Source organism: Prinia subflava, chromosome 3, assembly GCF_021018805.1.
Source record: "Prinia subflava isolate CZ2003 ecotype Zambia chromosome 3, Cam_Psub_1.2, whole genome shotgun sequence".
NCBI lineage: Eukaryota > Metazoa > Chordata > Aves > Passeriformes > Cisticolidae > Prinia > Prinia subflava.
The window spans coordinates 102,757,750-102,770,744 of NC_086249.1; the positions used below are offsets into that span (position 1 = coordinate 102,757,750).

Consider the following 12,995-nt stretch of genomic DNA (forward strand, 5'->3'; position numbering starts at 1 on the left):
GGGTGTTGATCATACCATGAGGCTCTTGAGTCTCTTATTTGTACTCAACAGTGGGAAATACAAAGTTCCAAAAGCAAATGTTCATGGATAGACAATCACAGACTTCAAACTTTTGGGAAAATAAATGAACAGTTACCACAACAAAAAAAAATTCCCAAAACAAAACCAAACCAAAACCCAGCTGTTTTCATCACCAGCTCTTTGATTTTTAAATGACACACAAGGATTTCCTACTCTAACAAAGCCTGCTGTATATTCTGGTAGTAAACTTCAGATCTGAAGAAATTTTATATAAATCCATGTTATATTTTTCTTTTTGTATTAGGGGAAAATATTTCAAATGCAATAAAATAGCAGAATTCATGACTGTATAGTAGGCAACTTTTCATTTTTTTTAGATTCAGTTGTACAAACTATAAACTGTTAAATTTCTCTAATAATTGGAAAAGTTGTGGGTATTTGAACTTACTTACCTGAATACTCATTTAGCAAATATTTTCAGATACAAGTCTAGATACAGAGTTATGCAATTTGAATATTAGTTTACACATAATATAAATCAATGTTTGACAATATCAAAATCCCATCAAACAGTGGGCCCTTCTTATGCTATTATCAAATATAGTATATCACTGTGGGATAGCTGAGAATCATAGAATGCTACTGTAGGCTTGTTTATTAAATTGGGTCAATTTTCAGACCTTCCAAATAGGAATACTAAACATTTATTTTTCCCCTCTGGAAATTATTTTTTTTCCTCCTGCTTAATACAGTTGTCATCCCAATTTCTAGTGAATTTATAAAAATATTTTTTTTATCCAATAACCCCAGCAAGGTAAAAATAGGAGTTTTTATAGCAAATGATAAACAGGCTCACGGACTATGAGAGAAACTAAACTTATTTAAATTGCCATACATTCTCTACTGAATCACACATCAACAGTTTCTTTTTATGTGTGTTGCTGTCCACCTCAGACTAGCAGTTTTTAAGGTGCAGAAGCATCTTTCAAATATATGCATCTAACTCAATAATCAAGTTTCACACACTAGTGTCACATGCTTTTAAATTTACATCACCTGCCCATCAAAAGCTGTGTTAAATAACAGCACTAATTGAAACTGCATAATTCCTCAGAAACTGCAGCACTTCCAATTCAGAGAACAAAGGGGTGCTTATGTGGTTCTTTATATTACTAGATATAATTTTTTGAAATGAGGAAAGGAAAAGAAAAAAAACCAAAAACCAAAAAAAACCAACCAAACACATTTGAAAGAAGTTGCTGCACCTGCAAAAACACTCTTTAAGCTTACTATGAAATACAAAAAAGTGCACCCTTCTATATCTACATATAAAACATATTAGAAATAAAACTTGTGTAAAATGTTTGCTGTGCAAACTATAAAAAGTCAGTCAGTCAGTCCGTTCTGTTTTTTCCTAAGGGTTTTTTGCCCAGGCTCTGCTGCTTCCTACTGCAGAGAGTCGCTGTTGTCCAGGACCAGCCCCCCGATGTTGGCCGTGGAGAGCTCGGCGCTGTCATCGTCACCGCTGTCCACGGACTCGTCCTCGCTCTGCCCTGCCATCATCACCTGCTGCACGGCCAGGGTGGCCCCATCCGAGGACAGGGACTGCAGGCTGTCCACGTTCATGTTCACCGGCGCCGTGATGGTCACCACAGCACCTGCAGGGGCACATCACAGCATGTCAGCACCTCCCCTGCCTTCTGCTGGGACATAGCAGGGCTTGTTTCTAATCAGCAGCTAGGAAACTTAAAGAGCTGCATTCAAATACAAGATATATAGGTGATCAAATATTAAATATCAGAATTAGGTTGGGCAGGAATTCTTAACTTTGTGTTGTGAATCTGAAGTCTGTGCTCTGGACACCCACTACAGCAATTCTTCAATCAAGTCATCACAAGGCCATTTCTGCAAGGCGTGCCAGCTTAATTCATTGCAAAAAAAGGGCAGTGTTCAGATTCAGATTCAGATTCAAATTCAGATTCAAATTCAGATTCAGATTCAATTGTAACTTCAATGTTGTCGGATCCAGCAGAGGCCGAGGGAAGATTTGTTACAAACTGGAAAGAATAAAGCACCAGGCAGCAGGACAGAAAGGATGACCCTGGCATTAAAGCAGTTGTTTATCTTTCTTTAATTAAATCTTTTTGTTTGATCTGACACTGAGGAAGTTACTTCAGTCAAAGGCTGTGGAGGCTCTGTGACATTTTTCTGCCTCTCACTGTTGAGCTTGAAGCACGTGAGGCAGAAGTGGAATTGCTCAGCTGAAGCTGAAGCTGCAGCCCAGAGCTGCTCATCCAATAGGACACTCCTGTTGTGCACACAGAGAGAACTCAGCTGCACATCTCAGTTTTACATCTTTTATTCTGTCGTTTCAAAACTTTTCAAACAAAAGCAAGTTTCTCAACATGAATTTCAATATAATACCCTTCCTTTAAACCACAGAAAACTGCTAAAGAAAGGAAAAGTGACACATTTCTGTTACGCTTTCCCAGATTAAAACTACGTTTATACAGAAATATCCAGAAGTTTCCCTCCCACCACAGGCATCAAACCCTCCATTTCCCTGTCAGGGGGGAATTAACTTTATTATCCATGTTCAGGCAGCTCTCCTCACCATCTGACATCGTGAGCTCGTTCGACTGCTGCTGAGCCACTCCTGAGGCAATGGAGTCGGGCCAGAACCTCTGGACCGGTCGGTTCTGGGCTGTTTTCTTCTTTGTTTTTGGAGTTTCAGAACAACTGGAATCCAGCATTGGCTGAAGAATTCGCCTTCTAGCATTGATAAACCTAAATACAATCAAAGGCAAGGTGAGCTTAGGATCAATTGGTGTAAATTCTGTGTCTCTCTCTCACAAAAGAATGCGGCAGGAAAAAAAGTTAGGAATATAAAATCTTCTATCAGCTGGGTTTCACATTATTTTTAAAGTGTAGAACCACTCCTAGAACACCAGCATCCTTCAATTTTGGCAAACTAGCTAAGAAAGCACTTCTATCATTTTGCAGCTAACAGCATTTTTCCCCCACCTCAGAAGGAAAAATTCTCCAGACAGCACAACAGATGTACACTTCAGGATCTTATTAAAAACTAAGCACCAGAAAACCTGCTGACAGCCCAGCTCAGAAAGCTGACATTCCTCTCATAGGGTTCACCTAAAATCTAGCCCCTGCCTAACCTGCTTTGTTTGGTCTGGTTTCATTTAAGCTTCTGCATTATTTACTTTACAGGCTCCCTGGCTTTTCCAAGGGCTGCCTCCTGATCCAGGAGAGGACAGCAAACACATTTGTCAGAACTGTCCTCATTCCTTTTAGCTCTCTGATTTTCACTTGCTTACTTTAGCATGCTAATTGCTGCCCTTCCCCTTTCTCTAGTGAACAAGGAAATACTTAAACTGAATCAACTTCAACATGGTGAGCTGTGGCAGGGAGTGGTCATTAAAGACATCATCCCTAAATGTCACAAAATCCATCCAGGTCCCAAGTTTACCTGCAATGGGAGGAAATCAGGTGCAGCTGGCAGGTTCCTAAGTTGTAATACAATGCTCTGCAAAGACAGCAGTCAGATCTCAGAGCACAGAGCTCCATGGCCACATGTCACATGTTCCACTTTTGGAACCAGGGTTCTGTCACTATCCTGACTATTTCCCCCCTGGACCCCTCCACAGCCTCCCAGCCAGCGTCATCTTTGAAATCTGAGGCAGATCCCTGTGGGACTTTGCTGCAGCAATTTTAGGAAATGATGCCACGAGGCAAATAGGACACGTGTCAGCACCTTCTCTCCTCTCTTCTGCAGGGCAGGTGTCTTATCTTACACCTCCAGGAAAGACAAGACATGAAAAAACACACTGAACCATGAAGTGGTGCAGCTGAGGAACTGCCTCTCCATTCAGGAGAGCATCCTTTGCTAGAAGAACAGAATCTGCTAACAGTAACTTCCTAAACATCTGCAGCCACCAGGCCACTAAATGCCTTTAGATTTCAATTTCTTTACTTGCAGCAGAGACATGGGAGTACTTCCCTCTCTCTCAGCACAGAACAGAACACAATTCCTTAATGCTGCAATGTTTTCTGGAGTCCTTATATAATTTAAATGGCATGAGTATTATTATACCTTATAAAAATAACGTGCTTGTGTGCCGGTGCATAACTCTTGTATTTCTATACATGTTTTGTAACATATGTAGAATATTTAAGTTCCACTCCAGATGTCCAGTTTATCCTCCTCACTATTTCTGAGCTGTAAGCACGTGGAGACAAAGACAGATATTAAGTTAAGGGCTTTGCTCTTACCAGTTGTTAACCTGGAGTAGTGTCAGATTTGTTTGTGCTGCAATCTGTTTCTTCTCATCCTCTGTTGGATATGGATGCTACAGAGGCCAGAAAAGCAAACAAAAAAGGCATAAGCTCGTTTTTCATCTCCTCATCAAAAATAAGAACTCCTTTATTACATCTGATTAAAGAGGGTGGATTAAGGCCATCTGACTCATTAAAACACAAACCTTAGAAACCTCACAAACTTTCACAGACAAAAATAATTCAACAAAGAGCGCTTTACTACACAAAAACTGATTTCATTCTTGAGAGTGTCTGTGGCACCATGAACTGCTGCTGTGTAATTCAGAAGAAAAAAGCTTCTCATGGCTGACAGTGTTTATTAAAGAGCGTGATCCCTGGGCAGCACAGCATGTGAGCAGCTCTGATTAGTTCTGCTGGCCAGGGCAGTGTCATATGAGAGAGCTGCAGTTAAATAAAGCTGCTCTAAGCAGATGAGGATGGGCCATGTAACACAAGGAGTGCACAGGCAGCTTCCCTGCATCAGTTCTCTGCTGCAAAACAGTTGTAAAAGGCAAAATATCAACCAACTCAACGTGGTAATAGCTTGAGAGCCATTTATCCTTGCAGAGTATTCATGCAAAGGGAAGACAGCTGAAAGCACAAGCAGACAGTGACATGCTTGGTACACATCAGAAGGATTGGGAAGGAGATAAAGACAGAAAACTTGAAATTTTTCCCGGTCAAAAATACCCCTAAAACACTGCAAAATACAGGTGGATTTATTTTCCTTGTGCTATGAACCAGGGTGTAGAGAGCACTAAGTTCTCAATACAGTGAAATGAAGAAAGGTTCCTTGTAGCAACACTTATTGAGACCGTGCAGTACAAATGGAACATATTTATTAAAATATTAATAAAAGTCAACCAGCATTACACTGTGGAACTACTCCAAATGACCCCAGGGAAAAGTGAACTGAGAGTCCATAATTGACAACAGAATAAATTCACCTTGTTGATGAAGAAAAATTGTTAAGAGACCACAGAAAAGAGCTACATAAAAAACTGACCACGCTCAGTCCTTACCCCTATGTGCTGAAAAAGCCAAGATCTCATCACATTTGTAGCGTGCTTGGGAAGAACTCCTCTCTTATTTTTTGATGAGCCATCATCTTGATGCAAGATGCCTAGATCTTGGTTTAATTGCAACTGGAGCTGCACATGTAATTTTAGGAGAAATAAGGCACTTAGTATAGTAATGCCAGTTCTGTATCAATGAATGAACAACTCATTTATAGAAGGACTGAAAAGAAATTAGGCTTGAATATCCTGAATATTGTGTGCAAACAAACAACTATGGAAGCTGTAAAGTATTACTGATTTAAGACTTAAATGGAGGATAAAGTAAAATTAATTATTATGCTGCAGTTGCAAGCAAAGATGATAAAAGTCCTGCTAAATAAATGCATTAAATTCTCAAAGAGCATTAAGATCTATACAGTAGAGCCTATAATTCACTTTACAACATTCATACTACTTCCTAAATATTCATATTTCTTTATCTGTGTTTTTCACTTCCCATGGATTCATCAAATCATTTGCACATTGGTTATCTGAATATTTGGGAATACATTCTTAAATGCTTATGCAGAAATAGAAAGAAACAGCACATAAATTGCATATAAGATTCTATTTCAGACAATTGTAACCAAAATAATTCTAAATCAGGCTTTCCAGACAAATTGGAGCAATTTCTTAAGCCAATCAATATGTAGGAAATTAGTTTTAAACAAGGTTTAGGCTATCAAATTACCACAAATATATATTTGGAGCACATTTTAATTTCCAAAGTAATGTCTTACATTCTAAATAACCTGCTTGCATATGGAGGTTTTATAATGAACTTTCAATAGCTTTTCTACAGTGTTTTTTCCTGCCTCCACAACATTCTGAAACACTGAAAAAGAGGACACTGAAGAAGGATTTTCTATGGGTGACCTTTGCATAGGTGGGTTTGGAGACTCCTGCTAACATCAAGAGTATTCACAGATGTATACAGAAGGTCAAGTCCTTTTTTATTTATAGGCTAGAGGCGTTATTTTCCTCTCAGTATTTTATTTTTTTCATAAAAGATAAAAAAAACAACCAAATCCCTTTAGCCCAGGAGAGTAATTTTACCCATTTCTGCCTGAGAGGTGTGTGAGGACAGAGCTGTCTGTGTTCTGGGGGAGAACATGCCTGAGTACAGAGATGCTCCTGCCAATTCCAAGAACACTCTGTGCACACTTTTTTGGTTGCAAGGCCAGAATAAGGGGGGAAAAGGAGCCTGTGAGTCAGTGATTACCAACAGATTTTATGCTGTGGAGGTGGGAGCTCCTCATTCACATTCCTAATTAAATCCAGATTCCAGGAAGATTCGGTTTCCACTTCCAGAGAAAGCTAGCAAGGTTTTCTGTACCAGAAGATGGTCTAGTTTTCATGTTTCTTTTTCTTTAGTTGTTTCTTTGAACTCTTCAGATCCAACTCTGAAGAGCCTCCCACAAAAGAGTGCTGGCCCTTATATTTTAGGGTATAAGGAGACAAAATTGAGGCTCTCCCAGAGTCTCAACTAAATATTTTGAAGGTTTTATAGAAAAACGCTTCTCAAAATAGATAAACTCTGAAATACAGTGTCACAGTACTAGTGGTTGCCATTGTGATAAAAAGTCAAATTTCTCACAACAGCAGTGTGTCACCTTAGTGCAATACATTAAATCTATCCAGCCATAAACATAGTTCAATGTTATAATCATTGAAAAAGTATTCATTTAATTCAGAGGGAGTTTAGGTGGGATTTTGTTTTTTCATTGGGTTTAGGGGTGGATTTTTTTTTTTAATTTTAGTTTATGAATACTGTTTATTTTAGTTTATTAATAGTGTTTATTTTTTAATTTCATGTACCTATACTCTTCTGGCACTAACAAAGCAAGACAATTAACAGGCAGGAGCTCTGATGAGCTGTTGTGCCAAGGGGGACCTGATGTCACATTACACAACCTGCAACTCCCACAGCAGTGGCTGCACCATCTACAATTAATTAATTACTCTGTGTGTACACAGAGCTCGTTCTGCCAGTGTGTCAAATTTAAATCAAAACTCCTGAACCACTGAGATGTGTTTCCACTCACAACACCATTCTGTGGAGCTTGTGACACAAACCTGAGAGTTCTGGATCCGAATAGTCCCAGGTGACAGTGCCTGTGTCACCACTTGTCCTTGTGGAGTGACCACAGTGACTGGCTGATACACTGTCCCCCCTTGAAGCAAAATAAAAACACAGATTATGGGAAAGAAAAAGCCCTTCAAGTATTATTCTCTTTAAACACATCAGCACTGCACACCATACAAAACTTTTGATAAGATATCAATTATTCTTTTCTAGTCAGCATGCAAGATGTGCTCTTTGCTACACTAAAAGTTTCATCCATTCACAAAAAACTACAAAATTTGATTATATTTTCCTGCATTTTAGGAATTCTAAATCTATGTTCAAAGGAAAATGATTAACAGGCTATAAAACAGTTCTTCTTGTTGTTTCAACTGAGCTGAGTCTTCAACCAACAAGGGTCACAACACCAAAATCACACCCATGTGTGGCCAGTGCTTAGGGCAGCTGGCTTTGATTTAAAACCTTGCTGAGAAGGAAGACTAAACATTTTATCTCAAATGTAATTTCCCTATAACGAGGACATCAAGGATTTCACAGACTTGTAGGTGTGAACTCCAAGGAGCATGAGGCAGCCAAGTGCAATGGTTTAACTAATGCATGTTTTTGTCAAATAGAATTCCTTTTTTAAAAGGGGAAAAAAAGAGTAAAACACCACAGTCTGTGGAAATGTCTTTTAACAAGTGTAGTGTTGCACATTAGGATCTCTTAATATTATATATATAACTGCCACTCCCACAGACAAACTTAGAAAACATATAAATTAAACATTCATAAACCAGTGAAGCACTTGACCGTACTTCAACAACTTTTCAGTTATTAAAACATTTTTTTTTAAGTATTAGTGTAGTTTTTGTAACAACCATAAAGGAAACCAAGATGAAGAGCAAGGTGCCAGTTGTTTTTAGTGTGTCATACCTGCTACTGTTGCCATAGTTACATTTCCCTGCTGCAATGCTGATGCTGGCACCACGATCCCTTGGGGACTGAGTGTGCCTGCAATGGCACTTGGAATTTGCTAGAAAAATAAAACAATTAGTTGCTAACGTTTTTTTAAAACTTTTTTCTTTTTTTTTTTTAATGTAAGGAGATCAAGCGTGCTTGTGTATTTTTGTAATTTGCATTACATATTTTTGGTTCTAAAATATGTTTGGAGTTTAATCACAGGATTGCCTTCAAAGAGAAAGATCCTTCATTAGGGGTTCATCATTACCTACATTAATTTCCTCATTATCACCAACCATTACCTTTGAAAACCCTCATGAAAGCAACTGCTAGAAAATATGTAAAACAATTTTGAGAAATTTTAGTTCTAGTTATATAAAGAATAAGAACCAGTTTCCAAAGGCAAGAGGGAAAGAGGACAAATGAAATGATCCTTGATGCTCTTATTACAAGCATCAAAGCTTTAGAATTTTAGTTATTACCTCAATTCCTTCCATTTGAACATAATGTATTAAATATTCAATATGCTTTATTCTACTCAAGATAGCTCTCGCTCAACCCTGAACATGCAAACTCTTACACATTTCCTTACTATGTATGAATAATCCCTTTTGATAGCAAATGCAAGACGGGTCCCTCGTGTCTACAGAAAACTGTAAGAGATATACAGAAAAAACCTTTTAAAAGCTGGTTTTGCCTGATTTTAGAATCTCCTTTCCACACTTCCAGACATCAAAACTAAACAAGGAGTCCAGAAAGTGAAGTTTAAAAGTAATTTGGGCTTTTTTAAATACAGAGCATCAGACACATGAGTAATTCAGAGAAGCCCTAAGACTCAGGATCAAGTGGGTACTGGGGTGGCAGGGCTCACTCTGCAGCCTCTGACAGCAAAAACTCAACCATAACCTATTAACTGTGGTCCATTTAATACAGAAAATGCAATATTGCAACTTCAAGCCATCAGATATTGTCTATTTATTCCAGAATACAGGCTGAGTATAAAATGTATCAATCATCTCAATGTTTTAATGAAGGAAGCAGACTAAGGAGGCCTTAACAAGCAAAATTTTTCTCCTTTGTTTATTCTGTTTCCTAACCTCCTTCCAATTAAATAGCAAATCCAGGCTATTCTGAGTATCTCCACTTGCTGAACTGAGAGAAAATCAAAAAAGGAAGACAGACAATGAAAAATTGACTCTGTGCTCTGGCACATTTGACAACTTTGTCCATCAGGCAGTGGCACAAAAAAAAACCCCAAAAAACAAAAAACAAACAAACAACCTTAAAAAAAAAAAAAAAAGACACAAAACAAAACCCAAACAAAAACTAACCAAACAAAACACCCACCTCTTTCTACTCTTACTAAGTAATTTGAGAGAACACAGGAAACTGCAGAAACTCTGTTTGCAAGCTGATAGCGAAAGAAGCGTAGCTGTAACTTCCTAAGGACATCTAAGCAAAAATCCACTGAACAATATTTGAGACACACCTGAGATTGCACAGGTGAATAAGGACTTCCAGGCTCTCCACTTAATAGAGTTTCACTATTCATTTTTGTCTTCAGGCAGGCAATGTAACGACTACAGAAATCCTTGCAGAGTTCATTAACCTTTTCTAGCTCGAGCAGATGGATACGCAGAACTTGGATTGCTTTTACCATCTGAGGGAGAGAATTGGAAAAAAAATCGGAAACAAAATAATTGTTCATTAAAAAATATATATTTAATGTGAGATTTAAGCAAACATTACTTTCCAGTGACAAAGATTAAAGCGAAGGTACTAATTGCTAAATCCTGGAATGTGAAAGGAACACAAGTAACAGAGGGGAAACAAAACAGGACAACGAAGTGATCTTTGTCACGTGTGACACTTGAGGAAGACAGAGCAGTCCAGGTGTCACAGGGCACAGGATGAGCCTGGACGTGGCCTTTAACCCCCTGGAACAACTCTGGGTCACAGAGCAGAAGTGATGGAAAGCACTGCCAGGACTGGAAGGGATGGAGAGCAATCCCATCCACAGCAATTATTGGGAAAGTAGCATTCTCTGGAGCTCTAGAAATCAGAAACACCAAGTTCAGTTCCACGTTACACCCTGACATAAGGAAACCTGGAGGGTACAGATGAGTGTTGAGATACAGTGACAAAGAAGACACTCCTGTGATTAAGCATAAATTTGTCCCACAGATTGCTAGGGACGGTGAAAGCTTTTATTTTTCAATAAAGTCAGAATAAAGAGGTCCCAAGTTTAGCCACACTGTTCAACAAAGCTTAAAGTAATCAAACAGTTGTTCAGTGCTACAGCTTTTAAGTTCTTCTGTGATTGTTTGTTAAAGATGAAAACTCTCAGAGAAAATCTTGTGAGAATTTTCAGGTGAGGAGACTGATTTGAAATACAAAACATTAAATACAAATTAAACTAAACCAAATTTAAAAAAAAAATCCATGTTTAAGCTAAAATCCAAGTACAAGAGATACATATGTGAGGAGAATACTTGTCATGCTCACTGTGAGAAAAACACTGTAAGCCTGGATAACCAGTGGTATTACATACTGCATAAAAATAGCTTAGGTGATTGTAAGGGTCATGGCAGAAGATCAGAAGCTAAAACCAAATCCAGATGGTCTAAAAGCAGTAGGAAATCCAGGACATTCAAATATGTACACAACACACCCGCAAAGTAATTATTTTTTATACAACATGCCATCCCCAAAGTTTCTGTGCTGTGCTGGATCTCTGAGACAAATATCCTTCAGTTTTATGAAACTGAACAGTTGTAATTTTGTAGCACAGTGCAGAGCTTGACTTTACAATTATTTGGAAAAATCTGTCCTATGTGAGGGGTTATTTACCTGGGCAGAGTACAGAATCCAGTGAACAGAAATTATACCCTCCAAACTAATCTATTACTTCCAAGTCAAGAAGCCAACTGGGAGCTGAAGATGCCTTTGCTCAAGTCACCCAAAGGAGATCAAGGCAGGAAAACTTTTGGGTGTGCCCCCCTCTCCATTATGACATTTTAGCTTTCTTTGAGACAGATCTTTAACCTGATTTTTCAGCAAAAGGTTCTAGGACACTCACTCGGCGTAGACAATTGTGTGTTAAAATAAACAAGATTAAAAAGAAAGAAATAAAGTGATTAAAAATAGTTTCTTCTCAGGGATAAAAATAAAAACTAACACACAACTTTCAAAAAAACCAGCTGCAGAAAAACCTGAGCTGTAGATTTGAGGGAGTTGATCCAAGTTAATATCTGGTAACTCTTTCTATCTATGACACTGAAAGCCTTTGAAACCCTGGGTGCAGTGACCCAGCACTGAGACACAAACCAGTGATTTTCTAACCCAGCCCAGGTTGCTGTTTAAACTGTGCTTGAGCACCTTTAAACACAACAAAGTTGAAGCATGCAAATGTAACTAAATTTTAACACAGAACAAAGGTCATCTGTGTTTCAAGAAATTCTGTTTCAGAGACAAAAAAGCTTGAAATAGAAAATTCTTCATGTGTGACTGATCAACAAATTGTACATCATATTAGTGAGTGCTTCAAACACTCAGCTAAAACTGAGGTAACAAAATATGCTTTTGAACACATAATATTTGACCATATTAGAGATTAGTTTATTTTTGCTCAGTCAAGAGAGCTGTTTTTCTAAACATTAGCCAAATTTGTACTACTTATTCATCAGCATGTGCTTGGAAGAAAAATGAAAGTCCTTTCTTCGGCTTAGTTTAAAATTGATGGTTGATACTTGAGGTGAAAATTGAATTAAAGTCAAAATGAACCACAAACCCAGAGTCAGTAACACTCCCCAGGTTTCTGCAGAGCCCCTCTCCATCACACTATTCCTGTAGGAAGCTCTGCTGCTGTGCTTAGGAGGAAAACAAAACTTTGTAAATATGCCATGCCTGTCACCAGGACTTAGGAATTAATTTACAGCTACATTAATTGTGGCCATATGGCTCCTGCTCTCCTGCAGCACAGGTGGACCAAACTTAATGTCAGCAGAAGTTCACTTCTTCCTTAAAACTACAAAAATCAAGAATTCTTGATAAAATGACTCAAGTTGGACAAAGGTAATAGAAAGAAGTGATTTCAGACAGGTCACAGCAGCAGTAATATTTCATTTATTCAGTGCTACTGCATAGAATATGCCACAGAAAAATGAAATTTTATAGCTGGTTCAGTCTTTTCAGCTGCAGCAATAAAACTGGAGTATCACTTCAGAGAAATGCACAAAGATGAAGTAACCATGAGATTTGTGTATATGCACAGAATCCTAGAATGGTTTGGCTTGGAAGGGACCTTATAAATCATCCTGTTCCAGCCCCTGCCATGGACAGGGACACTTTCCACTAGTGTTGAAATTGTTTTAAATAAAGATAATGGGAAACTATTAAGCAGAGGAAGACAAGTTATTGGAAAAAACTTCCAGTTCTTGCTGTCTAGAGCCTATTCGTGTACAAATATGGCTCCAAATTTAAGAAATTGTATCTTTACATTCACAGCCCACCTACCTCCCTGACCCACATCCTCCTGCATGTAGAAAATTCAGATT

At 38.3% G+C, this 12,995-nt stretch overlaps 1 protein-coding gene across 3 annotated transcripts in view; it reads right to left on the minus strand.

The window, feature by feature from the left end:
* Positions 1-12,995, minus strand: part of PKNOX1 (PBX/knotted 1 homeobox 1) — a 36,454-nt gene continuing 23,459 nt past the window's right edge. For all 3 annotated transcript variants that reach the window (XM_063393119.1, XM_063393116.1, XM_063393117.1), the window contains 7 exons: positions 9,929-10,099; positions 8,413-8,512; positions 7,488-7,585; positions 5,376-5,504; positions 4,309-4,385; positions 2,636-2,808; positions 1-1,679 (listed from right to left, as the gene is read on the minus strand). In XM_063393119.1, coding sequence (XP_063249189.1) covers positions 1,468-1,679; positions 2,636-2,808; positions 4,309-4,385; positions 5,376-5,504; positions 7,488-7,585; positions 8,413-8,512; positions 9,929-10,099 — 960 coding nt within the window. In that variant the 3' untranslated portion in view covers positions 1-1,467. The remainder of the gene's footprint in view (positions 1,680-2,635; positions 2,809-4,308; positions 4,386-5,375; positions 5,505-7,487; positions 7,586-8,412; positions 8,513-9,928; positions 10,100-12,995) is intronic.